The sequence below is a fragment of the Oreochromis niloticus genome, linkage group LG15 (assembly GCF_001858045.2).
Source record: "Oreochromis niloticus isolate F11D_XX linkage group LG15, O_niloticus_UMD_NMBU, whole genome shotgun sequence".
NCBI lineage: Eukaryota > Metazoa > Chordata > Actinopteri > Cichliformes > Cichlidae > Oreochromis > Oreochromis niloticus.
In genome coordinates this window covers 32,639,969-32,667,320 of record NC_031980.2, presented here as the reverse complement: position 1 = coordinate 32,667,320, position 27,352 = coordinate 32,639,969, and the positions used below count along the sequence as shown (strand labels likewise).

General features: G+C 41.8%; 1 protein-coding gene and 1 long non-coding RNA gene across 6 annotated transcripts; one reads left to right on the top strand and one right to left on the bottom strand.

Annotated features, from left to right (window-relative positions):
- The first annotated feature begins 298 nt into the window (after positions 1 to 298).
- Positions 299 to 27,318, top strand: abca7 (ATP-binding cassette, sub-family A (ABC1), member 7). 5 transcript variants are annotated; one of them, XM_019346253.2, is made up of 49 exons: positions 299 to 1,933; positions 3,489 to 3,587; positions 3,834 to 3,927; positions 5,249 to 5,390; positions 5,896 to 6,020; positions 7,271 to 7,389; positions 7,830 to 8,027; positions 8,116 to 8,208; positions 8,418 to 8,655; positions 8,844 to 8,983; positions 9,398 to 9,514; positions 9,615 to 9,812; positions 10,046 to 10,251; positions 10,517 to 10,693; positions 11,735 to 11,957; positions 12,131 to 12,352; positions 12,520 to 12,724; positions 12,990 to 13,103; positions 13,518 to 13,689; positions 13,916 to 14,047; positions 14,873 to 15,012; positions 15,124 to 15,261; positions 15,805 to 16,043; positions 16,208 to 16,265; positions 16,994 to 17,196; positions 17,807 to 17,933; positions 18,036 to 18,059; positions 18,286 to 18,431; positions 18,593 to 18,717; positions 18,826 to 18,927; positions 19,293 to 19,485; positions 19,706 to 19,800; positions 19,978 to 20,010; positions 20,140 to 20,236; positions 20,488 to 20,562; positions 20,690 to 20,859; positions 21,061 to 21,238; positions 21,923 to 22,183; positions 22,410 to 22,533; positions 22,641 to 22,770; positions 22,942 to 23,068; positions 23,247 to 23,309; positions 23,650 to 23,756; positions 23,851 to 23,992; positions 24,126 to 24,260; positions 24,384 to 24,487; positions 24,582 to 24,674; positions 24,915 to 25,164; positions 25,278 to 27,318. In XM_019346253.2, exons 2-49 carry the CDS (start codon positions 3,522 to 3,524, stop codon positions 25,734 to 25,736), a joined length of 7,119 nt encoding a protein of 2,372 aa, XP_019201798.1. In that variant the 5' UTR covers positions 299 to 1,933; positions 3,489 to 3,521; the 3' UTR covers positions 25,737 to 27,318. The 5 variants fall into 5 exon arrangements, with proteins under 5 accessions (XP_019201798.1, XP_019201797.1, XP_025754603.1 ...); XM_019346252.2 differs by having other exon boundaries at positions 18,283 to 18,431; XM_025898818.1 differs by having other exon boundaries at positions 299 to 1,962; positions 18,283 to 18,431.
- On the bottom strand, positions 24,168 to 24,908 carry LOC112842400 (uncharacterized). Its single transcript, XR_003214153.1, has 3 exons — positions 24,752 to 24,908; positions 24,554 to 24,663; positions 24,168 to 24,272 (listed from the first exon to the last, which is right to left on the bottom strand). It is a non-coding gene; the product is annotated as an uncharacterized LOC112842400 (long non-coding RNA).
- Positions 27,319 to 27,352: the final 34 nt, after the last annotated feature.

Below are 27,352 nucleotides of genomic sequence, written 5' to 3'. Positions count from 1 at the left end.
CCCCTCACATGCACATACACTAGCTTCTCTGACTATGTCAAACATGAAGCAGATATGCAACATTAAGAGACTGCCTTATTTGATAGAGAGATGCATATATTTTTAAGATTTTACTGTTCTCAACGTTCATTAAAATGATCTGTAAGAAAATATCTTGATATGCTGTATTGAATCATTGATGGTCAGAAGTTTACATAAACTCGTCACAGGTATGAATGTTGCAGTACTTTTGGGCTTTGAATTAATTATTTGAAGTGTTCTTTTTCCAGAGTAGAATGATTGTACAGCTTATATCTCTAATGACTTTAAGTTTGAATTGAATTTTGAATTTTCTCTGATCCACACAGGGTCAAATATAAACGTACCCACTTAAATCTTTTAAGAAGTGGAGTGTAGGGTTCTACAATGTCTAATAAATTGAGAAGGTCAATACCTATTCTTGTTAGCAATTGTGATTAAATACAATTAGGAGTTTCTCTTTGCTAGCCTAAGGATTTGTTTGACAACACTCTGGTTTGATCATCAGTTTAAACAACTGTAAGTACAAGTTGTTTGGCTGTATCCTGGCTTTGCAGAGGTCTGTAAGAAGACCTTCCACTTTAAGATGAAAGGACACAAAGCCTGCTATGAATTAGAAATGGTTGGAATGCCAGTGTCCACAGTGAAACATGTTTTACATCACCATGGACAGTTCAAGCTCAACTTAAATTTGAAGTTGCCCACATGGACGAGCTAAATGTCTTCTGGAGAAAAGCTTTAAGGTGAGATGAGACAAAGATTGAGCTGTTTAGAGGAGCAAAGGTGAGGCTTTCAAACCTAAGACTACTACCAGTTGTCAAGCATGGTGGTGGTAACATCATGTTTTGCTGCCAGTGGTACTGGTCCATTGCAGAAAGTGGATGGAATAAATTCTTCAACTCAAATCACCAGCTAGACTGTTAAAACTTGGACACAGCTCACCTCTACCAATTCTGCCAGGAGGAGTGATAAGTATGCCAGAAGTTTTATTGATGGCTACCAGAACCGTCTGGTCTCGGTGCAACTCTTTCAAGAAGGCAGCACATACAGACCTATGCAGTGGCACAGCGCTCCCAACTAAAGAACTCATAATGGACTGCAGGAGGCACAGACAGGGTCACTCCCCTCTCAATACAAATGGAGATCTTTCTTCATCTTCAGGTTTCTGGGCATCCACACGTCCGCCAATCACATCTGGACCCATAACACCAACGCCCTGGTAAAGAAGGCCCAGCAGCAGCTTCACTTCCTCCATGTGAGGAAGAATAACCTGGACCGGAAGCTGCTGCTGCTGGTCTTCTGCCGCTCATCAGTAGAGAGCGTGCTCTCCTACTGGGTGTTTCACCTGTTGCACTCTGGTCGGCATCTCAGGTCAATCAGGTCTCACACCTACAGACTTACAAACAGCTACTGATTCCATATAAAACAAATTGGATGCTTATACACTGGTATGCCACTTTAAAAATGTCAGCAGTGCAATGTCTAGTGAAAATGAACTGGTGCCGTTTATTAATGATTAATTGTAATTGTAATTGTAATTTTTTAATAGTGTCAGACTTAAGTTACAACGCTTTGTTGCTTGTATTGATAAAAATATCCTTCTTTATGAATTACTTCTTGAACACAAGGGAACGGTTCATATTACTTAAAGCGCTCCGAACCTGTCAGTTCTCTTTTTTTCCATGAGCCATTTTTCTTCAGTTACGAAATTATAACAGTAACCAATCGGATTCCTAACCGGCTTTTATGGCCACGCCCCTTTGAATGTGTTTGACCATTCCGCTTCATGTGTGGGCGGAACTTTACGCTGCTTACAGCTGCTATCACAAACACTGGGAAGTCAATGTCAAGCTGTCGGCCGCTGGTGTATAGGAAACGCGGAGAGGAGCTTTAAAATCAGCTTTATTACACAGAGGTAATCATTAACATCTGTTTTACACTGAGGTAATCCAATTGGTTTCTTTTTACTGTTTTCGTAAATGAGCTGATGTACACAATAGCAACATCACTATATAGGATGCTAAGACAAGGAAGCTAATGTTTCTTCAAGCTTTTTTTAAGCTATTGCCCTTATAAGTTTACGCTTAACCGCTAAATATTGTTGTTGATAAACCTGTAGTTACAGTGTACTTTTGATTTTATTTTATTTCATTTACATGTCTACTTTAAGAAAATAATACCTGATTGAATAACCTAATTTCATTCAAGCAGTGCAAAGTTGTAACTTATGTGGATGCGTAGTTTCTGTGTTATGAGAGCATGAATCGTTACTGTACCTTGTTACATCAACACTGCATTAGCTACCTGCTAATGTTTTCCTGTTCTCAAACAGGAAATAACAACCCAGTGAGAAACCTGGCGGTCAAGATAAAGAAAAATATATATTTTTTAAAAAAACGTTAACACCGGCTTTGGTGGTTATAAAAACTACATCCTACACCTGCACTGACATGCGCAGAGATGCAGACTGTTTTGTAAGGTTTGCAAAGGGAATTAGTCAGAGCAGTTCTAGCTTTACTTAAACAGCTTTATGTTGTTTTCTACAACTAGAAGAGACCATATTCTGGACGAATGGTTGAGCAAAAGTGAATGCCTTAGAGTGAGACAGGTAAGCTGTTTGGATCAGGGGGATTTCAGGATCAAGCATGGGATTGTCTGACTTGAGCAGATCAGAGTGAACAGAGAAGAAAACCTTTACTCTAAACACACATAGTAAAGCTGTTAGGTCTGTAACTTTTTCTATATAATTTTGGTGGTAAGTCCCCACTAGCCTAGACTTATTGCAGCAGAACTAAGGGAGGGTTTATTGTCAACTGATCCTGAACAAACTTTAAGATTGATCAAAAATGACATTTTTAAGCCTTTTAATCTTAAAAAAGTTTAGGCTCTGTCTCACGTTCTACTTTTAAATGTCCTAGGGAACCACAAGTAAGCCATCAGTCTTAGAGTGAAGTGCTCCATTGAGGTGATACGGTACTATGAGGTCTTTAAGATAAGATTGGAGCTGATTATTCAATACCTTGTATGGTCTGTCTTCACTAATAACATTTATCATAGTTAACATTAATGAGACTTCTTTTTCCTTTTAAGAATTTTCTATATCACCCAAAAGGGGAAATACAAAAAGGCATGGAAAGTCCTGACACCAGCTGAAATCAGTCATTAGTAATTTGCCACTTAGTGATAATTAATATCAGGGGCCATAATTTGGAAGTGGAAGGTACATAATTTCACCAGAAACAGGCCATGACCAGGTGCTCCCTCAAAGTTTAGACAAGCCTGTGAAATAAAAGGAAAATGCAGTCTGGTCAGGTTACTTAGAACATTAGTGAAGTGTTCAATACTTATTTTACTGCTGTATTTATGATTGTCCATGATTGCAGTATTGGCTCTTGTCGGTCTTTTTTCCTTTGCGTACATTTCACAGTTGCCCTGATGAACTTGTCCTCTTCTCCCCACCGTTTTACCAGGATCACGTCATGGTCAGGTAGCTGCTGAGAGCGATGGGGTTTTTCAGACAACTGTTCCTCCTGCTCTGGAAGAACATCACGTACCGCAGAAGGAACAAGGTGATCACATCTTCACTACTCAGGATAAAAAGCAAAAGATTGTTTGATTCTATAAGGAAGCATAATGAACGAGACACAGACTGCACAATACATTAGATCATTCTTCAGTTTTCCTGTGTATACATCACCATCTGAAGTGTCACAGCACTTATTTGTCAGTTTCCTTGCTGGCCATAATCCTGACCCGTAAAGGTCACTGATCATTTGACCTACTGTTAACACCTCTTATGCTCTCCTCTTGTGTAGATCCAGCTGATTATCGAGCTCCTCTGGCCGCTCTTCCTCTTCGTCATCCTTATCTCTGTCCGTCATTCGCACCCTCCTTACAAACAGAGCCAATGTGAGTGATGCTGTGATATTTGTGTCTCTTCACAAACACGCTTATAGGTCTTCAAAATGGCCTTTTGCCAACTGGTTAAAGAGGATTAACTCACACAGAGTGAGTCTTGTGCCACACACGCACATTTGTGTTCTTGACCTGCTTTGATTAGTTCTGTATAAACATGGGGTGACATAACTGGTAACCTAAGAAAACACAGCATGCCAGGTCAGGGTGTAGTGAGCAGTTAGTCTGTGCATGATAAAGTTACATCTCACTAACTTTGAGTTTAAGAAGATGTAAACTAGACCAAGTTTTACCTGAAAGACAGATGAACTTAAATTTTACTAGAACAATATACAGAGGCATTTATGGTAACTGCAACGTTCAAAGGATCAGTAAACATTCTGTATCAAGCACGAAACCTACACGAAATGTTTCCAAGTGCCTCCACTGGACTACAATCAATCAGGCTGAACATTTAAGTTTTACATATTTAAACAGCCATGTGAGAAAGGCCGTCACAGGACTTTATGCAGTTCTGTAAAAAACTAAGCGCACCCATGACTCCTTAGCTTGTAGGTCCACATTTAGCAGCAATAACTTGAAGTAATCATTTATGAATCTCTCTCAGGGTTGTGGAGAGATTTTGTCACACTCTTCACACCATTGCTGTTCATCACCTTTAGCATCAATAAAGGTGGTGATCTTAACAAATCACCACCTATGAAGTTGAAGTTTGTTCAGATGAAACTTTACAAACCTAAGTTGTTTCACCATCTTCTTTTTGTAGAAAAGAGGCTTTCTCCTTGCAACCCTTCCAAAACAAGACAAACTGTTTCAGTCTTTTTTTTAATTGCACTAGCATGAACGTTAGCATTTAACACGCTAACTGAGACCTGTACAGTCTGAGATGTAGCTCTTGGGTTTTTGCAATTTCTCTGAACATTGCTTAGTCAGACCTTCAATTCAATTCAATTCAATTCAATTTTATTTATATAGCACCAAATCACAACAACCGTCGCCTCAAGGCGCTTTAAATTCTAAGGTAGACCTTACAATAATACATACAGAGAAAAACCCAACAATCACATGACCCCCTATGAGCAAGCACTTTGGCGACAGTGGGAAGGGAAAACTCACTTTTAACAGGAAGAAACGGGTGGATTTGGGATGTCCACTAATGGAAAGATTGTGGCATTGTGTTAACACACAGCTGAATCCTAGGATAGGATGTTAGGATTATTGCTCAGTCTAGTACCTGGAGGATGTATTTCAGGTCACTTCCACAGTATTTTCATTGTTTTGTGGCTCAGGCTGATCTCCTTTCCTTTCCTTGTAGGTCACTTTCCAAACAAAGCGCTGCCATCAGCAGGGACCTTGCCCTGGATTCAGGGCATTATCTGCAACATCAACAACCCTTGCTTCCACAGCCAGACACCAGGGGAGACACCCGGCCAAGTCGGCAACTTTAACAACTCCATGTAGGTAGATCAGAGATTAAAAACATGGCCAGCCGCCTAGAGTGGTGCAGTTTAGAGTAGGATCATTGCTTTAAGGGTACAGTACTAGTATTCTGATTACAAGTGTTCTGAAACAAGAAAAACTGTAAGTAAAAGTATATTTTAGAAATAAAGCAGATGGAAAAACCTCACCTGCGTTACTGCATCTTTCAGCTCATTTGCAAAAATGTGCATACTTTGCATGACTTTACATAAACACATCCTATAGGAAGAGTTTTAAAATCTTTCAGAAGGAAATCAGAACACTTGTCTTCAGGCAATATGAAGTAACAGCTCACAATTTTGCATTATTTTTTGAGGTTTCTCAGTAGTTCAGTACTGTACACAACAGAAATCATTGTAAGGCAAATTTAGGATTAGCAGGCAATATGATTGAATAGACTTGGTCTGTATACAAACATGAAGTTAGTGTTTGCTGTCATTAAGTATCACACACACTCTCATTCTCACTGTTGTTTTCCTCCAGACTGTCTCGGCTTCTAGTGGACGTCCAGGCCGTTCTGGCCTACAGTGGTAATCAGAGCTTCGCCGGCTTTCAGAAGCTAATGGAGAGCGTCCGGAAGCTGGGACAAAGAAATGGAGCTCTGCCAAGTACTGCAGCTTGTTTAAATCTGTTGAAGCACTGATCCAAGGAATACATATTAAACTGAGGGCAAACTCTGAAGAGGGGCAGTTTAGAATTTCTTTCTTAAATGGGCACCATTAGCCAGAAAGAGTCATGAATAAGTACAGCCATTGTGGCAGAACATGAAGCTTTACATAAAGTCAGTGTTTAGCTTGGGTTTTTTTCTTTAAGTTTGGTTGACATGTAGCTGCGCTTTATTCCCGCTTTTCACACAAATGCAAAAACCTTCTTTGTTTTTAAAAGAAATAGGAAAAAAAAACAAGAATTTATACAAAGAAAGGAATATTGGATTAACTTTGATGTATCTGAGCAGGCCTTAGGGTTACAGTAGCGGACAGCAGTCGATCTGTACGTGTGGTTTAAGCATAGCTGAATGATTGTGTCTTATTGCTGTTGTGAAAGCAGCACATAGTGATCGCTTAGCTTCGCCCCGCCTCGGTCATATTGAGTTACATGACTTCCCCTGTTGAACAAGAGACTGAATGAAAGCAGGTTGTCAGTGTTTTGTTTTTCTACAGCAAGGCAAACATTAACATGTGCTCAGGTCTTACTTTAAAGGACCTGCTGCACTGTTTCATCTGGGTAACTGTTTGGAAGGATGACATTAATATTTAGTTAAACCTCACAGGAGACAAGTGAAAGAGAAAAAGAAGGTTATTTTTGGTGAACCGGTTTTAGATTTCTAGATAAGAAAAACAAAAATATAAGGAAAGGAAGTTCAAATTATGAAGCCTTGTTCGATGAGTTTATGTGAGCAGGCTTTCATGTTTAATGAAATCATACAAGCAAACACATGGAGAAAGCTGCTGCACTGTTCTGTGACCTGAAAGTCATTAATAATGAACCAGTGACTGGAACCGGGCTGATTCTATTCTGCCTCCCTGTAGCTGAGCGCATTTTAACTTTATGAGTTTGTAATTGTGTGTTTTACTCTCAGCAGAAGGAAAGATCATTTTTTTAAAGCTGATAAAATACAAAATAAGGTTAAAATCAGTTGTTTTCACGTCAATATGAAAAGGAAGAAACTATCGGACGTCATGTGCTACCTGAAAAAACTACAAATGAACTTTGCTAACTTTAAGTTTAAAGTGTTAATACTGCAAACTCAGCTGCACGCTCTATTCTAGATGTTAAGTGTTGATTCTAGCTTGGACTTTGATTTGTGGGGCTTTGTGGATTTTTTGTTGTAATCTTAATCTGTGTATTTCCACTGCAGATCTCCCAGTAAAACAATACCTGAGACCCAATGAGACATTTTCCACCTTCCTCCTGACCAATGCCAGCATGTCACCTGTGACTGTGGACACGCTGCTAAATGCTAGACTTAATTTTCAGGTTGGTTACTGACTTAAATCACAAATAAACCCATTATCTGCTCCGTAGAACTAAAACTCTTTTGGCCTAAATTGTTAATCCCTTTTAGGATTAAAGATAGAAAACCAATCCAATGGGAAATTTGATACAGAATAAATTAAGTTTATTACAGAGAGAAGAAGAAGAAAGATATAATGCAAAATGAAAATAAGATTTCTGTCACTAACAAGTCTTTGAGGTGTTTGCTACCACCAAAGTTACATTTCGTTCTGAAAAGCAGTTACTATCACTTGTTACAGGAAAGTCTGGTCATTTGTGATGATATTTTAATGTAAACTGTTAGTTTTCCCTTTAAGACATCACTGAATTTTTTACGTTGGGTCAGTAGCAAGCTTATTACCTTTGTATTGTTTTTGTCTGATAGCCAAACATCCTTAAAAGTATGTTTTTGTCCACTCCAGACTACACTGGCTGTAGCGGAGATGCAGCTAAAGGACATGGTGTGTAATAGGAGCGTCCTAGAACAGCTGCTGACGGTGGACGGAGGAGAAGCCGCCATGACTGATCTTCAGACCCAGATGTGTGACTTACCAGCTGATGTGCTGCAGGAGACTGAGCGCCTTTTCCTGTCTCAGCTCGACTTGACCAAGTTCTTCACGGTAAGCATCAGCTGATGGAGAAACCAGCGCAAAATTTAGTGAATTCAAAGCACCACGAGTAAAACGGTCCCCCTCTTGTCCCTGTCAGAGAGACCGTCTAATGGCCAACGCTGGAGAACTCAGGGTCATCAGTCAGGCTGTCACCTCAGTTTCCCAGGAGCTCACTGCCCTCCTGGATGATGTAAGAGCACATTAGATTCAGTCTATATCTCTATTTTAATCACACTTGACATAATCAGTTCGAGGTGCTTCATGTTTGCACTTTGAGGTCAACTAAGACCATCAGACCTTCATCATTATTTGTCGTATTACAATTTGTCTTGCTCACCTGCTTTCGCCCTTCATTTCTGCCTCTTCTATGCTTCTTTGTTCCTCCTTCACTTCTTTCAGATCTCCTCCCTCTCCAGTTTTGCAGACATGAGCGCGGCTCTTCGTGTCCTGTCTCCAGAAAATCGTACAGCGATGCCCAGAGAAAGTTTCAGAGCTTTTTCGAAGATCGTGTGCGGTCACCATGAACTTGACGGTGAACGCATCCCGTCCCTTAACTGGTATGAAGACAATGACATCAAGTCCTTTTTGGGCAAAAATGGCACAGAGGACGTGAATGTGGAACACAACAACAATACAAGTAAGACGCTGTGCAGTTTCTATGGCAGGATGTTAATGGCAATATGTGCAGACAAGACCTGGCAAGAGGCCTTGATCCTTCTGTACATCAGGGTGCACTTGCACCACTTAAATCAAAACAACCCCACTGAGAAACACATGTGTTGTTTAACGTTTGTCCTGCTTGGGGTTTTTTTTTGCTTCCTGTAGCTCCCTTCTGTAAAAATCTGATCCAGGCACTGGAGTCCAACCCTCTGTCTCGCATTGTGTGGCGAGGAATCAAACCTTTGTTCATAGGAAAACTCCTCTACACACCCAACACTCCCGCAGTCCAGGAAGTTATGAAAGAGGTACAGCAATCTTATACTCACTGTTTTATAATCAGAAGGTGTCTTCAGACCAGGACGTTTTAGGTTTCTGTCCACAAAATTCAAACAATTTCCACAGTGTTTTTTTGTTCCTGCCTCCCTCCCCTCAACACCAACCACTCAAGGCACGTGGTTACCCCTCCCTGGAGGTTTCTTCCTGTTAAAAAGTAGTTTTTCCTCTCCACTCTTGCCAAGTGCTTGCTTATAGAGGATTGTCTGATAATTGGGGTTTTCCCTGTGTTATTTTAAGGTCTTTATCTCTCAATATAAAGTTTTTTATATGACGCTATATGAAAAGAAAATTGAATTAAAAAGGAAGCCTTGAGTGATATTACCTTCTGTAAGATGTGTCAGACGTGACTTCTTAAGCTAACTTTAAGTTTGTTTCCACTGAAGGTGAACAAAACATTTGAAGACCTGCAGATTATCCAGGAGCTAAATGAAGCCTGGCTTGAGGTGGGACCACAAATCAAGAGCTACATGGAGACCAGTGTGGAGGTTAAGATGCTACAGGTCAGACTTTCTCTCACTACAAGAGGAAAGAGTGAAATATATAGCATTTTTCAGCTTTTGCATTCATAATAATGTGTCTACGTGTATGTGTTTGAGACAGGATTTGTTAAGGCAGCCAGAGATTGCAGTACTGGTTAACCTGCGTTTGGAAGACACGCCCTGGACAGCTTCACGCATCGCACGCTTCCTGTCGACACCCTCTCCAGATATCCCACGGAGGCCTGGCGCACCGCTGACCTGGCTGGACATCTACAATGACATAAACCAAACTATCTCCACTCTTGCACAAGTCACAGAGGTTCTCCTCCTTTGCTGTTATTTATTTTTAATTTATTATATGTGCAACAGAATTGGTTATTTTTGTATTTAAAAAAAAAAACACGCCACTTCTGTTTTCTGACTACATTTATTGTGGTTTTTCTGAATGGTGGAGCGATAAAATAGAAAAGTGAAGTTTGCTTAAAGCCTAATTCCACCTTCCTTGTGATTGTCTGTTTATATCTTCTGCATGTTTTCCTTCGTCTCCTGCAGTGCTTCTCTCTGAACAAACTGGAGGGGCTGGAAACTGAGGGTCAGCTGATTGAAAGAGCGCTGGAGCTACTAGAGGACAGGCAGTTCTGGGCAGGTGTGGTTTTCCTGCTGCCCAACACTTCCTCGTCTGAGCTGCCCCCACATGTCACCTACAAGATCCGAATGGACATTGATGATGTAACCCGCACCAACAAGCTCAAAGACCGGTACTGAGAAGTACTGTTCCTGTTATAGTTCATTACTATCAGCAGTAGCACATTCCTTTTAACCAACATTTTACAGCAGTTAAACACAGGGCTGCTCCTGCTGTTATTGTTTGTTCTGGATAATGCTGTAATTAATGTGTAATTAAACTAACCATACTGAAACAGCCTCATTATGAATACAAGGAAGTTCTTAGGAAGGTTTCTGTAGCACTTGAATTCTTGATTTCATGATTTCTTTTAAAAGCATTCGTTGTTTTAACTTCAGGTTTTGGGATCCGGGTCCAGCTGCTGACCCCTTCAGTGACATGCGTTATATTTGGGGTGGTTTCGTGTATGTTCAAGACCTGGTGGAGAGAGCGGTGAGCCGAGTGCTCACCGGAGTTCGACAGACTACCGGCATCTACGTCCAGCAGATGCCATACCCCTGCTATGTGGACGATGTGTGAGTGGCGTGCAGTTGTAAATGGATGTTGTGAACTTTCTCGATCTATAGTCGAGTTTTTCGTGTAGAGCAGCTGTAGGCGAGGAGAGAGAGTTACGCTGGATCTGAACAGCACTGAGAGGTTTCTGTTTAACCTGTCAGCCCCTGTCTCTGTGTTTCTGAGATGGCTGAATCTGCTGTCCTTGAGGGAAAACATTAAGCCATGACAACGAGGAAAATCTCTTTCAAATCGTACTTTTATTCTCTTCTTTTTCAGTCATTCTGTAGATTTTTGCTTGGGATCATAAACTCGTAACTCAATTTGGGCCAAGCTTTAGCTGTCAGCAAATGGCTTCACATTTGACCCTAGAATACTTTGGTGGAGAGATGGGTTCATGGTCGACTCGGTGATTGCAAGGTGGCCAGGCACCGTGGCTGCAAAACAAGTGTAAACCACCACCTTGACCAGTTGGTTTAAGGTGTTTGTGCTGATGTGCTGTGTTTGGTTTTTGCCAGATGTGGTCCTGTGCATCATGGCCAAACATCTCCGATTTGGTCTTTCCAAAGGACATTGTTCCAGAAGTCTTGTAACTTTGCAAACCAGCTCTGTGCTATCATCCCTTCCAAACAAGCCACACTAAAAATAACTTATAAACTAACACTAAATGTATTAGAAAAATCATTAGTAGTAGTACTACTAGTAGTACCTTTACTAAAGAAACCTGCTGAGATAAAACATGGACAAAAAAATAATTATAGGCACAATCCAAACAGAGAGTTAAGCAATTTATAGAAAAACCACAACTTAATATTTTACAGTGAGTGTGGCTCCGTTTTTGGAACCTGAGTATAATATCAGAGTGCAACAAGATCAGCTTCTTGTAATAACAAGTTGAGTGTCTGGGAGTTCCCGAGTTCATTTGATAGGGCTGTTGGAGTGCAGCTCAAGAAAACCTTCATAATTGTCATATTTTTGTGTTTAACACTTGCTGCTGTAGCCTTCCGTGTATCACTGGTTTAACATCAGCACACACATTTCCTCTTTGGTGATGTTTCCCACAGTTTTCTTCGAGTGCTGAACCGCTCTCTGCCGCTCTTCATGACACTGGCGTGGATCTACTCTGTGGCCATGATCATCAAAGGTGTGGTGTACGAGAAGGAGGCGAGGCTGAAGGAAACCATGAGGATCATGGGTCTAGGAACTGGGACACTTTGGTTCAGCTGGTTCATCAGCAGCATAGTGCCATTCCTGGTTTCTGCAGCACTGCTCATCGCTCTGCTCAAGGCAAGATGATGATTCGTCATCACACCCACACTAGATTGCAAAATATGACTGCAAAGTCTGCAGTCATATTTTTTTAAGTAATGAGAGAATTTTTCTAGTGGAAATGATTTGTGTATTAAAGTGTTTTATAGTTTCTCGTGATGACTAACATCTTTTTTTTTTTTTTTTTGCAGTGGGGCGACATCTTGCCGTACAGCAACCCAGCCGTTATTTTTTTCTTCCTCACAGCTTTTGCCACTGCCACCATCATGCAATGTTTCCTCATCAGCACCTTCTTTTCAAAGGCCAACCTGTCAGCTGCCTGCGGGGGACTCATCTACTTCGGACTCTACCTGCCTTATGTCCTGTGTGTCGCCTGGAGAGACCACCTCAACAGCACACACCGAATCTTAGCTGTAAGGAAAAAATGATAGGGTGCAGTCATCAGGGAACATTTTATATGGAAAAAGAATCCCTTAATTGTTAATAATGAGCATGGCCCTTATATGAGAGTGCTTAGTTTTATTTATGAATGTCAGTCAATGATTTAACAGGGTGTAATGTGACTGTCTGTTTCTCTCAGAGTTTCCTTTCTCCTGTAGCCTTTGGCTTTGGCTGCGAGTATTTCTCTCAGTATGAAGAGCAAGGCGTGGGCATTCAGTGGTACAACCTGCACTCCAGCCCTGTGGAAGGAGACCGATACAGCTTCACTGTCTCCATAGTTATGCTGTATGTGGATGCCTTCATCTATGCCATCGCTGCCTGGTACATCGAAGCAGTGTTTCCTGGTATGGATGGTTCCTGCTTTATCTTAGCTATGCTATAGATATTTTACATCTGTTTATCTGTTAAAAGGTGTGAGACGACCACGGTCTTCTGTCTTGTGTTTCAAACTGGAAACTTTTGTGTGTGTTTCACTTTATGTGTTTAGTTCAGAGACAAACTAAAGCGGTTCAGTGGCATAACATTGTAGCCACCACTGGCTATTTTTTTAAACACTGTAATGTTATCCTTTATATGAATGTGTGCATAAGTTTGTGTTTTATACACCAGGTGAGTATGGGATCCCCAGGCCATGGTACTTCATCTTTCAGCTCAACTACTGGGGAGGTGTTCCCCTTGAAGCAGGCATGCCGATCCCCCCTGCACCTACAGAACAGAATGAAGGTACTGTTTCATTTTCCACTGCAGGTTCCCAAAGGAAGGCTCGTTACTGTCACTTATCGTTTATATAAGGTGCTTTTTTATTGGACAGAGTTTTAGTAACCTGTCATCCTGCACCGTGATGACTTTTGAGCTCGGCTCTTTATACCAGTTTAAAGACATTTCTGGCAAATTTGCAGTCTTAAGACCATTACGTACAAATCAAGGTAATGAGATGAGACTATAAGCCAATTAATTAAAAAGATTTTAGAAAACAAGGAGACTGAAGTTGAGCCTAGACTTCATGACTTCAAGCTACCCATAATCCTTTTCAATTTGTTTTTTGTGTTCTTGCATTTGTTTTGTTGTTTTAAGGCATAATAATGTGCTGTTTTCCCTTAGCATATTCACATATTGCCTCTTTATACCTGTAATTAGATCACATTGAACCAGAACCCAGTAACATGATTCTGGGCGTAAGCATCAGAAATCTGGTGAAAATCTACAAGAAGGGGGGGAAACTGGCCGTAAACCACCTGAACCTGAAGTTCTATGAGGGGCAGATCACTTCTTTCCTGGGCCACAATGGAGCCGGCAAAACCACCACCATGTAAGAGCAGCTAGCTGAAAGTTAGACTGTGGATCACAAACATAATTTACATGCAGAATTTTTGGAGCTTCATTAACTAAAATGTGGTTTTACAAACAAAGCTGTGGCTGTGCGGCTTCAAATTTTAAAATCACATTAGAATAAATGGTTAATGAGAGATGTGATTGTAGTTTCATGTAGATGGCACGTTGGGTCAGTATTTTTTAATGTGTCTGATGTTTGATAGATCTGTCCTGACCGGTCTGTTCCCACCCACCTCTGGGACCGTGTACATCAAAGGGATGGACATCCGCCATGACATGGACCTCATCAGGAGGACGCTGGGAGTTTGTCCCCAGCACAATGTCCTGTTTGACATGTAAGGCCTGCTCACAAGCTCTGATTGCAACTGATTTTACCTTGCATGTAGCTTCTTCTGTGTTTTGTTTTTTTTTTTTTAAATTTATTACATTTATTTTCCTGATTGTTTAGCGAAATTAAACAGTTTTATTAAGAAAAAAACATCCTGATTGTCTGTTTGGGCTAATTCTTTAACTTATAAGTCCCTTCATGTTAGCTGAAAATCAAAAAGTAAAAATTTATTGAAACTGGTTTTACATAATTTGTACTTGAGTGCATTTTAGAACTTGTTTTTTCACTCGTGGTTGAAGATAATTTAGAAAGAGACAACAATTTACACTTGACTTGGGAAAATCCTCAGATAAAGCTGGTCAGATCTGCAGCACATTATCAACAGTTATTATAGAGCAGCTGTAAAAGGCGTGCTACAACATACTTCCTTGTCAAACTGCATTTACAAGACTTTGCGAGCATGTGAAAAAGCATCATTTTTAAATAACTAACTCCAAGGGTTATGTTTGTGACACGCGTCACCTTTTATCACGTCACAATTGTAAACCAAAGTAAACGGCTAACATCATGCTGAAGTGGCCTCTGATTGTCCTCGGGTGGCCCAGCCAAAGACTTAATCCCTATACAACATTGATAGTGAGACCAGAAGATGGTAGTTAACAGATGCTTGAAGACATCTGCCAGGAAGAAGAGTAAACAGCCTTTACTGAGACATGCAAGGCCCGAGCTGCAACGTGTTGAAACAACGTTCAGAATACCTTTTTTTATAGTGTAGACTGTTTTGATCAGATTTCTATTAAAGAGATATTTTCATATTTTCTCCTTCTTTCAGGCTGACGGTAGAGGAGCATGTGTGGTTTTATGGCTGTATGAAGGGTTTGTCCGAAGCAGAGGTGAAGGCGGAGCTGGACACTTTGCTGGAGGATGTCGGCCTCCTGCACAAGCGACACGAACAGACCAAAAACCTCTCAGGTAAAGTTATTAGTTTCACTTCAGTGTGTGAGACTTTATGCATGAAAAACAACAGGTTTGTTTTTCAGTCAGTTTTCTTTTCAAGCTTGAAATTTTCCATCTGGTTGTCAGGCGGCATGCAGAGGAAGCTGTCTGTGGCGATAGCGTTTGTCGGAGGCTCAAAGGTGGTCGTCCTGGATGAACCTACAGCTGGGGTTGACCCGTACTCCCGCAGAGGGATCTGGGACCTGCTGCTCAAATACCGCAAAGGTGCTGTGAACAGTGTTTTCTGATCAGGGTTTGAGGGTAAGAAGAAATTACATTTTAGCCAGGAAACTAAACGGTCATTTATTGGTTATTTGTTTAAAGATAACATTCTTCTTGTTATGTTTAGTGGGAAACATGAAACCAAAAAGCAGACTAGCAGGCATACTTAATAAACAGTAAAACTAACCTTTATTCAGGCGAGACATAAAAATCCAACAAGCAGCAGAAACACAAAGGCTGTTGATTCAAGTGGGGTGGAAAAACACAGGCAGGCAAAGATGGCATTTAAGTGCACACTAGGGTAGTTGATGGCAATGGAAGACACCAGGGAACACATCTAAAACTAATCAGGGGAAAACAAGACAAAAGAAGTAAAACTAAATACAATGCACACAGGACAGGACAAATAAAACGGGAAGTAATTGAGCAAAGGAACCTTGATCCACATCTCTGTAAAGCCTGGATATGCTTGTCTTTCTTTCAAGATCTTTATTCTGAGACTTATAAGAAAATAAATCCCACTAACGTGCTCTCTTTCCCCCTCAGACCGGACCATCATCCTGTCCACCCACTACATGGACGAGGCAGAGTTGTTAGGTGACCGGATCGCCATCATCTCTCAGGGGAAGCTGTGCTGCTGTGGCTCACCGCTCTTCCTTAAATCCCAGCTGGGGTCTGGCTACTACCTCACTGTGGTGAAGAGGGAAGGACTGGACACCAGCACTCCCAGTAATTTCAGTATTTCCACCAGTGCCAGCTCCAACAAGCTCCCTCCTCTCATCAAGGTTTGTTTTCATTTATATTCATCATAAAAATGAAAGCAAATTTAAAGTTTTAATTGTTTATCTATTACCTTGCTGTTATATAGTTTTTATAATTTGTACATAAGTTTAAAGAAAGCACAGAAATGTGGAGTACTGAAAGAACCGTTCTCTGCTCTATGTTTCAGGACAGCGACTCATCACTGAGTGAAGACACCGGGCTGGGAAGTGAGGATAGCAGCTCATGTGAGTGTACACTAAATTAATTGATCATTAGCAAGGTTGAGCACCTCTGTAAAAGCAGACGTTTTGGTGGTTTGTTGATCTGGAGCAAAGAAACTCCAATTATCATTTGCAGATGAGACCGAAACAAAGATATTAGCGCACATTTGGCGAAAACAAAGCACAACATTTCAGTACAAACACCTCATATCAACTGTCAGCAAAGTGGTGGAGGGGTGATGATTTGAGCTTATTTTGAAGCCACAGGATGTGGCCATCACACCAAAAGCTTGGTCAAAACAGGATGAATGATCTCAGGACAACAAACAGCTGAAAAACTGAAGAATCGAGGCTTTGCACTCGCCAAGTCCAGACCTCAACCTGATTGAAATGCTGTGACCTGTGCATAAATGAATGCACACAAACATCAATGAACTAAAGCAATTTTGTAATAAAAGTGGGTTTAAAATTCACCCACAGCAATTTGAGAGACTGATAAAGTCTTATAGAAAATGGTTATTTCAATTTCTTGCTGTTAAAGCTGGTTCTACAAACTATTTAGTCGTGGGCTGTGTCCGTAGACTTCCTCCTGTTTTGCATTAAATGTCTGAAGTTGCATTTTGTCGGGTTTATGTGTAGCTTTGAGTATGTAGCTTACAACAGGAGAGACTCCACCTGAAAATGTTGAGTGCATGTTTCAAATCATCTTTAGAAGCAATTTAAAATGACATTCATCATCATCTTCATGGCAGATTTGGCAGCTTTGCTGTCACTGGTTCAACACCACATCCCTGGTGCCAGACTGGTGCAGGAGTCTAGACGTGAGGCGGTGATCAACCTGCCACAGACGGCCGCCAAAGACAGCAGCCTGGCCATCCTACTGATCGCACTGGACCAGAGACTGACTGAACTGGGAATCAGCAGCTACGGGCTGTCAGACAGCACGCTGGAGGAGGTGAGACAATGTTACAGTTACATTTCCCAGTTACATCACTGGAAAATATGAAATTAGGTCAGTGAGTGCTTGGTTGTGATAAAACTAGTATAAAAAATCTCCTATTACACAGTAATCAATATAGTGAATGCACAGTCCACAAGGGTGACGTAAGAGTAAACGGATCGAATGGCGTATTATCCGTCTCTTCAGGAAGGCTGGATATTTGTGGAGCTGCCGTGCCAGTAACAGGCTTAACATTAGCCTTCGATTAGCACTGATAGCAGATTGAGGAGCCTGATAAGTCACCTTTGCATGATTTACCTTCTCACTCTTTGCTCCTTTGCAAGGTTTCTGGATGCTCCCTTCACTGCCACCTGCTGTCTGCAGCTTACACCGTTAAGGAAATGCCTCAGTTTGAACTTAAAATTGCTTTGGCTGAGTTTTTATAAGAAACTCCTGCAACAGAGTAGAGTATCAAATGTCCTTTAAGACATTGTAGATTTCCACTCTTTCCACAAATAAAACGTTGTGGGGTTTATTTATTGTTTCTTTGTTTTCGTTTTCACACTCTTTCAAAGAGTGCCTTGTTGTGCATGTACGGAGGATTTAGATTTAAAGTATTTTCCAGATCTTTCTGCGGGTGGCAGAGGAGACAGGTGTGGACACTGAAGCAGAGGTGCAGCCTGAATCACCCCACAGCCAGCAGCCGTCAGGACAGGGAACTGATGGCCATCCTCTAGACGAAGCAGAAACAGGTGTGTGTGTGTACATGCACACACTCACACACATATCACATATCATGCACATGGAAGTGTTCTGTTTCCCCTTGTGACTGTTTGTTTCCCAAATGCTGCCAGGAAGGAAAAAGCCTCATAGAAAAGGTACTCTCAGCTCACAACTGGCTGAAAATAATTATTAGATGAGATTGATTTTTTTCAGTAGAATATAAGTGAAATGCAAAAAAAGTAGACGTAAATTATGACATTTCAGTTTTTTTCTCTGGTTTATTTTGCCTCTGTATCCATGGACGTGTCTAGGTCCAAGTATTTGTCAGTTAAATGTACATTAACTGTCCAGGTTCTCACATTGTGTTTTTCTTGTCAGCAGAACCTCAGGAGACAGACCTGCTGAATGGCGATGGCCACGGTGGGGTGCCTGCAACCGGCTGGTGGCTGACATGGCAGCAGCTGAGAGCGCTCTTCATCAAACGCTGGCTTTACGCTCGGAGGAGCCGTCGGGGAATCTTTGCCCAGGTTAGACTATCTGTCAGCAGCTGACTAAAATATCCACCCACTTCTATCGCTATGCCTTTTTCTTTGAAATTAGCAGCTTGTCATTAGCTATATGTTGCAGAATGATAGTTATTCTGAAACATAGACGGATATCTTTAAGGACGTCTCGATTTGTGCCTCAGATCGTTCTCCCTGCTGTATTTGTGCTGATCGCCCTGCTCTTCAGCCTTATTGTTCCTCCTTTTGGGAAGTACCCTGCCCTGCAGTTGCATCCCTGGATGTACGGCGAGCAGTACACCTTCTTCAGGTACCCCACAATGAGTCGTAACTGCCTACAAAAGCTCTCTCGGCATTTTGTTTCTGTTATTGAGCATATTATTGAGGAATTCTTTCATCTCTGTTTTTATATTCACAGCAACGATGATCCTGGAAACCCAGCAATGGAGAATCTGCTTGAAGCTCTCCTTGACCAGCCTGGATTTGGTACCAAGTGCATGGAAAAGGAGGACAACATGACGTAAGATCATCCCATTGAACTGGTTTCAGTGGTATTTATGGAGGCAGTAGTAAAGATAGAAGGACTTGTGGTGCTGAGACATCATGATGTTAAATACAGTGTATTAGGCACCAGAAAATATTTATTTTCCTTACACAGATATTACTGCTGTGGCTAAAATGTTTGCACGTTTTCCTCAGGTTTTCAGAAAGTGTCGGTTTTAGTTTGGTTACAGAGTGGTTAGACAATATAAAACCTCCAGTGGCATTCAGCTGAAATTGCATCTCTCTATAAGTAAACATAGATTTGAGTAAATCTGCATACTTTTTTTAATATTTTCACTGCACATCGATGACTATGACACCAAAACTGTCTTCTCCCTGCAGGGATCCTCAGTGTGAAGCTGGGCGGGGTGGTTTATTCATGAGGCCACAGTTATCTTACTCTACCTGGGACATGTTCAGCAGAGGCAACTGGAGCAGAGACAGACCCTCACCTGAATGTCAGTGCAGCACAGAAGACGTCTACCGAATGCTCCCCGAGTGTCCTGAGGGTGCTGGAGGGCTTCCGCCTCCACAGGTCAGCGCGGGATCAATCAGGACTGATTTACTGTAACACAGTGATCAGTGATCCGATCTCTGCACCATCAGAAAATATCACCAGTTAACTCGTAACAGAACCAACATTATCTGAATTTTTGTCATGAAATGTTTGTTTTCGTTAAATACTGTAGACTATGTCTGTACTGTACTGGACCCCAGTGCTTTCAACTGACCCATTGCAGTTTTTTATTTTTCAGATTAAAAGGCCGACTGGAGACATCCTGCAAAATCTGACAAGTTATAACATCTCAGATTACCTGGTGAAGACCTACTCTCAAATCCTTAAGAAAAGGTACTTCATTAACTCAATACAATAAAAATATACATATAGCTATCATTTATTTTGATCCCAATTGACCGAACACTTCACAGTATTCATAAATGTCTTCATAAACTTTGACTGATTTGCATTTTTCCATCATGATTGTAACTCTGTGATTGCTTGTCTCTCTCTCTCTGCCTTTAATAGCCTAAAAACCAAGAAGTGGGTGAATGAATTCAGGTAAGCTGTTATTACACTTATATACAAAATATCTGCTCTATTTAACTGTGATATTTCTTTAAATGCTTTGTACTGGTTTACATGAACTCGGTTGAACCACCTTTGTATTATTTCTAAAATGTATCACAGATACGGAGGCTTCTCCTTCGGAGGTAGAGCTGTATCTCAAACCCAATATCTCCAAGACTCGGTCATGGCCATCAGGACTCGTTTCCGAGTCCCACAGGTACAGAGAGCCTTAAGATGAGTGCTTTAATAAGACTAATTCCTTTTTCTACCTTTACAGAGAGAATAGCAGGGAAAATGGAAGTAAAATATTTAAAAGGGCTGGAAGTTCTACTGCTGGTGCCAGGAAAAGCTAGTCCTGACCAGAGCACCGGCTAATAACAATAAAAACCCTTACCCACCCTCCCCCATACCACATGATTCCCCATTAAAGCAGTCAACACTGAGATTGTGCTTTTTGCTTCATCACAGAACAGTTCACTGGGAAACCTGCTGCACAGACTCCCAGAGGTCTTAGGAGGGCTGAACAGTGAAAACAATGTGAAGGTAAATGAACGTCTTTTTATTCGTCTTTGTGTCTTCTGTTTGTTTTTCCACAGACTTTAAAGAAAGCGATGTAGGTGATGCGTCCAGATATTTGTGTCAGCTCAAACGCTCTCTTTTCTGTGCTCAGGTGTGGTACAACAACAAAGGCTGGCACGCCATGGTGTCATTTGTCAATGTGATGAACAACGGCCTGCTGAGAGCGAGTCTGCCACCAGGTCCTGAGAGGAGGAAGCACGGCATCACTGCCTACAATCACCCACTCAACCTCACCAAGGAGCAGCTCACCGAAGTAGCCATGTTAGTTCACTGCTGTGGAGAGTTCAAGTTCACCAGTTTGGCTCTTGTGCTCGTTGTATTAGTTCTGTTTATGTGAGGGGAAGATTAGAGTGGATTTAAACTCTGTGTACTGTTGTAAAAAAATATTTATTATTTATTTATTTATTGTAAATAAAGAGGTCCACAGTCCTCTGATGTGTTTTTCTCTGCTTTCTCCTTCAGGATGACTACATCGGTGGATGTCCTGGTTTCCATCTGTGTGATCTTTGCCATGTCCTTCGTGCCGGCCAGTTTCGTCCTTTTTCTGATCGAGGAGCGAGTCAGCAAAGCTAAACACCTGCAGTTTGTCAGCGGGGTCAAACCGATTCTCTACTGGCTGGCCAATTTTACTTGGGACATGGTCAGTACAGCTCGAGATAGAAGAAGTTAACTGTCCTCACTCAGACACAGTTGTATGCATCAGTGTAAGTCAGGAAGTTTCATCAATCCATTTACTACTGTAAAGGGTACTGTCACTGTAAAGACCATTACACACAGCATTGAGCGATGATGAGCTGGTCCGGATGTTTCTGAACAAGAAAAGGAAGAAACTGAGATTTCGGGGTTTGATCCAGGAGTTGCAGCTGTATCACGGTGCTTTCGCACACATTTCAGGATGTCGGTGGGACAGTTTGAGCTCTCGTTGGCTTCCACATCTGAGGAAGCAGAGACAGAAGTTCAGAGACCTGATTGAGCTGGAGAAGCGTCTAGCTGTGTGTCTGAAGTAAAATAGTATTATTTTACTGTTTGTGGATCCAATACATGTTTTGAGCTACGAGCGCTCTTGTTGCCAAATGCAGTGGTCAGATTGATCAATGCTGTTTATTCAGACACAAAGAAATCAGAAAAGTCAAGCTCAGTATGAAAAAATAAATGTCCAGGGAAATTACTGAGCATGAATAGGTGCATTGAGAATTGTCCCAGAAACATTTTTAACACGAAATATTTACATGTCAGGTGTGTAAAGGCCTTTAGACTATCATCACATACTTGACTAGATAAAAATCCAGACTCAGGATAGTTTTCCTTTTTTCTTTGTTTCCAGTTAAACTACACCATTCCTGCTATCATGGTGGTGCTGATTTTCATCAGTTTCCAGCAGCAGTCATACGTTTCTGAGACCAACCTGCCCGCTCTTATCCTGCTCCTCCTGTTCTACGGGTGGTCCATAACCCCTCTTATGTACCCAGCATCCTTTGTGTTCACTGTCCCAAGCACAGCTTATGTATTTTTGACCTCCATCAACCTCTTCATTGGAATCAACGGCAGCATCGCCACCTTCGTCCTGGAGCTGTTTGTAGATGAGGTAAATTTTGCGCAGGCGTGAAGTTCAATTACTTCTTCACCTGTGTTCTAGGAATAAGTAAGGCATAAATATATGTAATTAACAGTAACTATGCTTTTAACCCTCTTGTTTTACATTTTCTTAACTAATGAAATGTTCCTTAAAATATTTCTCTGCAGTAGAAACATAATTTTGTTTAATGCACCTTTAACTAATCCATCATATGTGAATGATTTTGTCTTTCCAGTATCTGAACGAGGTGAACAGAATCCTGAAGAAGGTGTTTTTAATCTTCCCTCATTTCTGTTTGGGACGAGGACTTATCGACATGGCCAAAAACCAGGCCATGGTGGATGCCTTCAAAAGACTGGGTACATATTAGTCAGCCTCAAAAGAGTTATTTGCTCTTACAAAGACTAAATATAGATGTATAAGTATAGAAAGGTATAGAAATACATATGTAATGTCTCTCCTCCAGGTACCAAACCAAGCCTGGACCCCCTTCAGTGGGACTTTGTAGGAAAGAACCTTTTTGCAATGGCAGTAGAAGGTGTTGTCTTCTTCATCTTTACCATACTCCTTCAGTACAAATTCTTCATCCGCTACAGGTAAAAATCTCTATTTTTAACCTTCTCTGCACTCTTGTTTCTCAAGTTGTTTCCCTTTTCCTTCCTCTTATTGTTGCCGTGCAAGTGTGTCAGATTAATGGATAAAAATTCTGAAAGCAAATAAAAGTGGTATCTGTGAGTTGGTGATTGGTTGCTTGTGTGTTTGTTCAGGCCTTGGTGGACTAAGCCTGAGTTGCCTCCTCTTGGTCCAGAGGATGAGGATGTTGCGAGAGAGAGAGAGAGGGTCAAAAGTGGGAAAGCACACTCAGACATCCTCACCATGATCGACCTGAGCAAGGTACAACGTGCAGGAAAATGGAAACGCTGAACTTGTTTAGGTCACTAATTAACTCTACTGCAGCTAAATGTTTTTCATTCGAGAGACTCTCACTGATGAGCTGTCCTCCTCCTACACTGACACTGTGAGTTGTGAATTTCAGCTTAAAAGTGTAACAAATAAGCTTCTTGTTGTTCAGGTTTATAAAGCTGGCAGAAAGCCAGCCGTAGACCGTCTTTGCCTCGGGATTCCTCGCAGCGAGGTGAGGGATCTGCGCACCAGTGATTGTGAAGACACACACACCACCTTTGGCTATCAGCTCTGTGTTCTTTATCCATGTAGTTACAGCCACATTATCACAGGGACTGTTTTATGATGTTGTAAATGCAACTTCAGGTACTGCTTTTCACCACTGTAACTGCTATTTATACTTTCACATGCAGTTTCTAAAAATACCATCGTTACTAGTAATGGACCTTCTACTTTTTCTATAGTTGCTTCTGCTAATAAAAGCTTCTGTTATCTTATGACTTAATAACTGAACTGTGTGTATATAAATAGAGATGTTTGTAGCATGCTGCTCTTATTTCTCTGCCGTCCAGTGTTTTGGGCTGCTTGGGGTCAACGGAGCTGGGAAGACTTCAACATTTCGGATGCTGACTGGAGATACACCTGTCACTCATGGAGAGGCTTTCCTCAGCCAGCACAGGTACAAAGCGTGTCTGCTGCAGTGACTTCAGCCCCTACAGAACTACTATTGTACCAAACCACAGACATTGCATGAGCTATTTCTCTGCTCTCAGTGTGCTGACAGAAATGGAGCAGGTCCACCAGCTGATGGGTTACTGCCCACAGTTCGATGCCATCAGCGACCTGCTCACAGGTCGGGAACATCTGGAGCTGTACGCCCGCCTGCGAGGGGTGCCAGAGGAGTTCGTCTCTAAGGTGGTGTAAAATTCCCAAGCTAGAGTTTTATGAAGGAAGATATGCTGGCCATCGTAAAAATCTAGGTTTCGTCATCTTTAAATGTTATTTCAAGAGGTGAAGTACAGGCAGCAGTTTCTCTGCTGTTCTTCAGGTGGCGCAGTGGGGTGTGAAGAAGCTGGGGCTTACTCAGTATGCAGATCAGGAGGCTGGAGGCTACAGCGGGGGCAACAAGAGGAAACTCTCCACAGCTATCTCCCTCATCGGGTCTCCACCTGTCATATTCCTGGTGATGATTCAGCTTAATAGGAGAGATGATGCGGTTATTATTGAATGACCTTCATCCTTAAAATATTCCTAACTTACATCTCACTCCATATTTCCTCTATGCTCCCCCACCACCTTTTGTCAGGATGAGCCCACCACTGGCATGGACCCAAAAGCCAAAAGATTTTTGTGGAACTGCATCCTCAGTGTCACCAAAGAGGGAAGAGCTGTAGTGCTAACCTCACACAGGTACCAATCGGTTCAGCTTTATTTCATTCCCGATGGAGTTTTGTATTGTAAAGGCAAAATATTTACTGCTGTCTCTAAATGTTTGTATTGTCAGCATGGAGGAGTGCGAGGCACTTTGCACCAGGATGGCCATCATGGTCAACGGCAGGTTTCGGTGTCTTGGGTCTGTGCAGCACCTGAAGAACAGGTAACCAAACGCTAGTGCTGTGCAATACAGCAAATATAGGCATACGATCCGATACCAGCTAAACAATATCCACTTACCTCTACGAAACGCTGCACTTCTCCCTGATTTAATGTCTGGTGTGTTGTCTACATTAGACAGGCTGAAAGTGCATGACTTAATACTGAAAAAAGTACCACAAATAGCCTTGTCCCTTTCCAAACAGAAGGTGAATCACGTGCTTTGTTCCTTCCCGTCTTTCAGGTTCGGTAATGGATACACCATCATCCTTCGTTTGGCAGACACCAAATCGGACCCTGACTCGTGTCCCGTCAGCGCCTACATGAAGGAGTGTTTTCCCAATATTGAGCTGAAGGAGCGGCACCAGAATGTGCTGCAGTACCAGCTACCGTCGCACGCCTGCTGCCTTGCTCGCGTCTTCGACGTGCTGGCAAACAACTACGAGGAGCTGGACATCGTTGATTTCTCCATTTCACAGACCACGCTGGACCAGGTGAGGGCCAGTCTGCCAAATCCCACTTTAAAGCTTGGTCATAATTAAATAAGACTTGGGTCAGTAAAGAAAGAATAAGTCTCAGTGATACTAAAGCTCCTTACCTTTTGTAGGTGTTTGTCAACTTTGCCAAGGATCAGACTGATGACGACTGCCTCACAGATGTGGTCGTCAGCAACGGGACAGTACAGCCAAACGCACCCGAGCACAGAGTTAATCCTCCCATCAATAAACCACAACCACCAATCGTTCCTCCTCAACCAAGCAAAAGTCCACACCTGCCTGGGAAATCATCTGACAGCAAGGCAAAGGCGGGTAAGCCGAAAAAAGAAAAATCTAGCAAAGGCAAATCTGGCTCTGCAGCAATGCGCGCAATACCACAGCCAGAGGAAATGGCCCGGGAGGTGGCTAATGTGAGCCGCAGGGCCAGCACTGAATCAGACGGCAGTAACAGCGGTGTTCAGGGAGAATCAGGTAAATCTCGTGGGTCGAAACGCAGAGCAGAGAGTTCCAGCAAAGATCCCTCTGTTCTCTTTATAGTCGGCGGCAACTCAGAGGAGAGCACGCTATGAAGCGGACTGGCACTAAACGAGCGGACCAAAGACAAACAAAAGCTTCATCTTCCCCTCTGTATCATCATTTGAATGCTGCAAAGTCTTCACAGGGACATGAACAAATGAGCACTTTAAAGTCCATCAGTAAGAAAACGGCAGTGGAGAAGTGGACTGAAATGTTACTGTCTGAGAAAAACAGAGTAGAAGCTTTAAAAGAAACAACCGAAGGTCCTTTGTGGTAATGACTTCGGTGCCTTGCTCAGCTCTTTCATCTATAACTCTTTACCCTTCACAGCAACTAAAATAAGTATAGAAAGCATCAGTTTTATAAGCAAATAAATTTCTAAAGGTGCGGCTCAAATCCTCACCAGATGACAGTAAAACTATACCATACCATATCAAACAATAGATGTCCACAAATTATGTTTTGTGTGATAATGAGAAATTACACAGAGGAAAAAGTGCTGAACACGGTTACTGAAATGGATTTAATACTTTGTTAAAAAAAAGGATGCATGTAGGCCATCGTGGATGAGTGCATCCACGGGGGCGATCGTGGCTCAAGAGTTGGGAGTTCGCCTTGTAATTGGAAGGTTGCCGGTTCGAGCCCCGGCTCGGGCAGTCTCGGTCGTTGTGTCCTTGGGCAAGAACTCTTCTGATCATCCTTTTCGCTCCTCTGTCTGAAGTCTTGCAAAGAGCCGCTGGTTGTGACTGGTTTGTGGTGAAATTATGTCCTTTCCACTTCACGATTATGGCCCCAACAGTGCTCACTGGAACCGTCAGTAGTTTAAAAATTCTTCTGTAACAATCCCATCAGCATGTTCAGCAGCAACAAGCATGTGAAGGTCTTGACAGATCTCATTGGTTTTACCCATCATGAGATGTTTCTTGTATGACAGCTTGGTAATGAGACACATTTTATAGGCCATCAGTTAGAACTGAACCAGCTGATATTCATTTGCACTAAGTGGCAAATTACTAATGACTGATTTCAGCTGATGTCATGACTTTTGCCTTTTGCGTCTCACTTTCAGTACTTTTTCCTTGTCATTTCTCATTATTACACTTAATTTATTATTAACTTAATTTATTGTCATCTGTGGTTTGATTTATTTGCATGTGTGGATTGGATGGGTTGTTACTGACATCTGGTGAGAATTTCATGCCGGTAGCACCTTTAGAAATAGATTTACTTCAAAAATTGGCGACGTTCAGTACTTATTTCACCAGCTGTATATGGGTTGATTAGTCTTACACTGTGTCTTCTCTTTCTGTGTCAGTGTCATCACTCCTCAGTGGTTTATTTGTCCTGAATGAATGTTACGCAGGGCTCGCTGCTAAACCAGTGAGCAGTGTAGCTCAGGATTCAGTCATTAGACCTCTTACAACCTCATCTTTGTTTTACAAAAAGCATTCTTTCAGTCTGAAAACTGAAATATTCAGACTGTATGTTTTATGTTAATTCTTAAGGTGGTTTTATAGGTTAGAGCAGCGGTCCCCAACCTTTTTTGCACCACGGACCGGTTTATGCCCGACAATATTTTCACGGACCGGCCTTTAAGGTGTCGCGGATAAATACAACAAAATAAAACTAGTACCGGTACCGAAAAAAAGAAGATTTATTCATAACACAC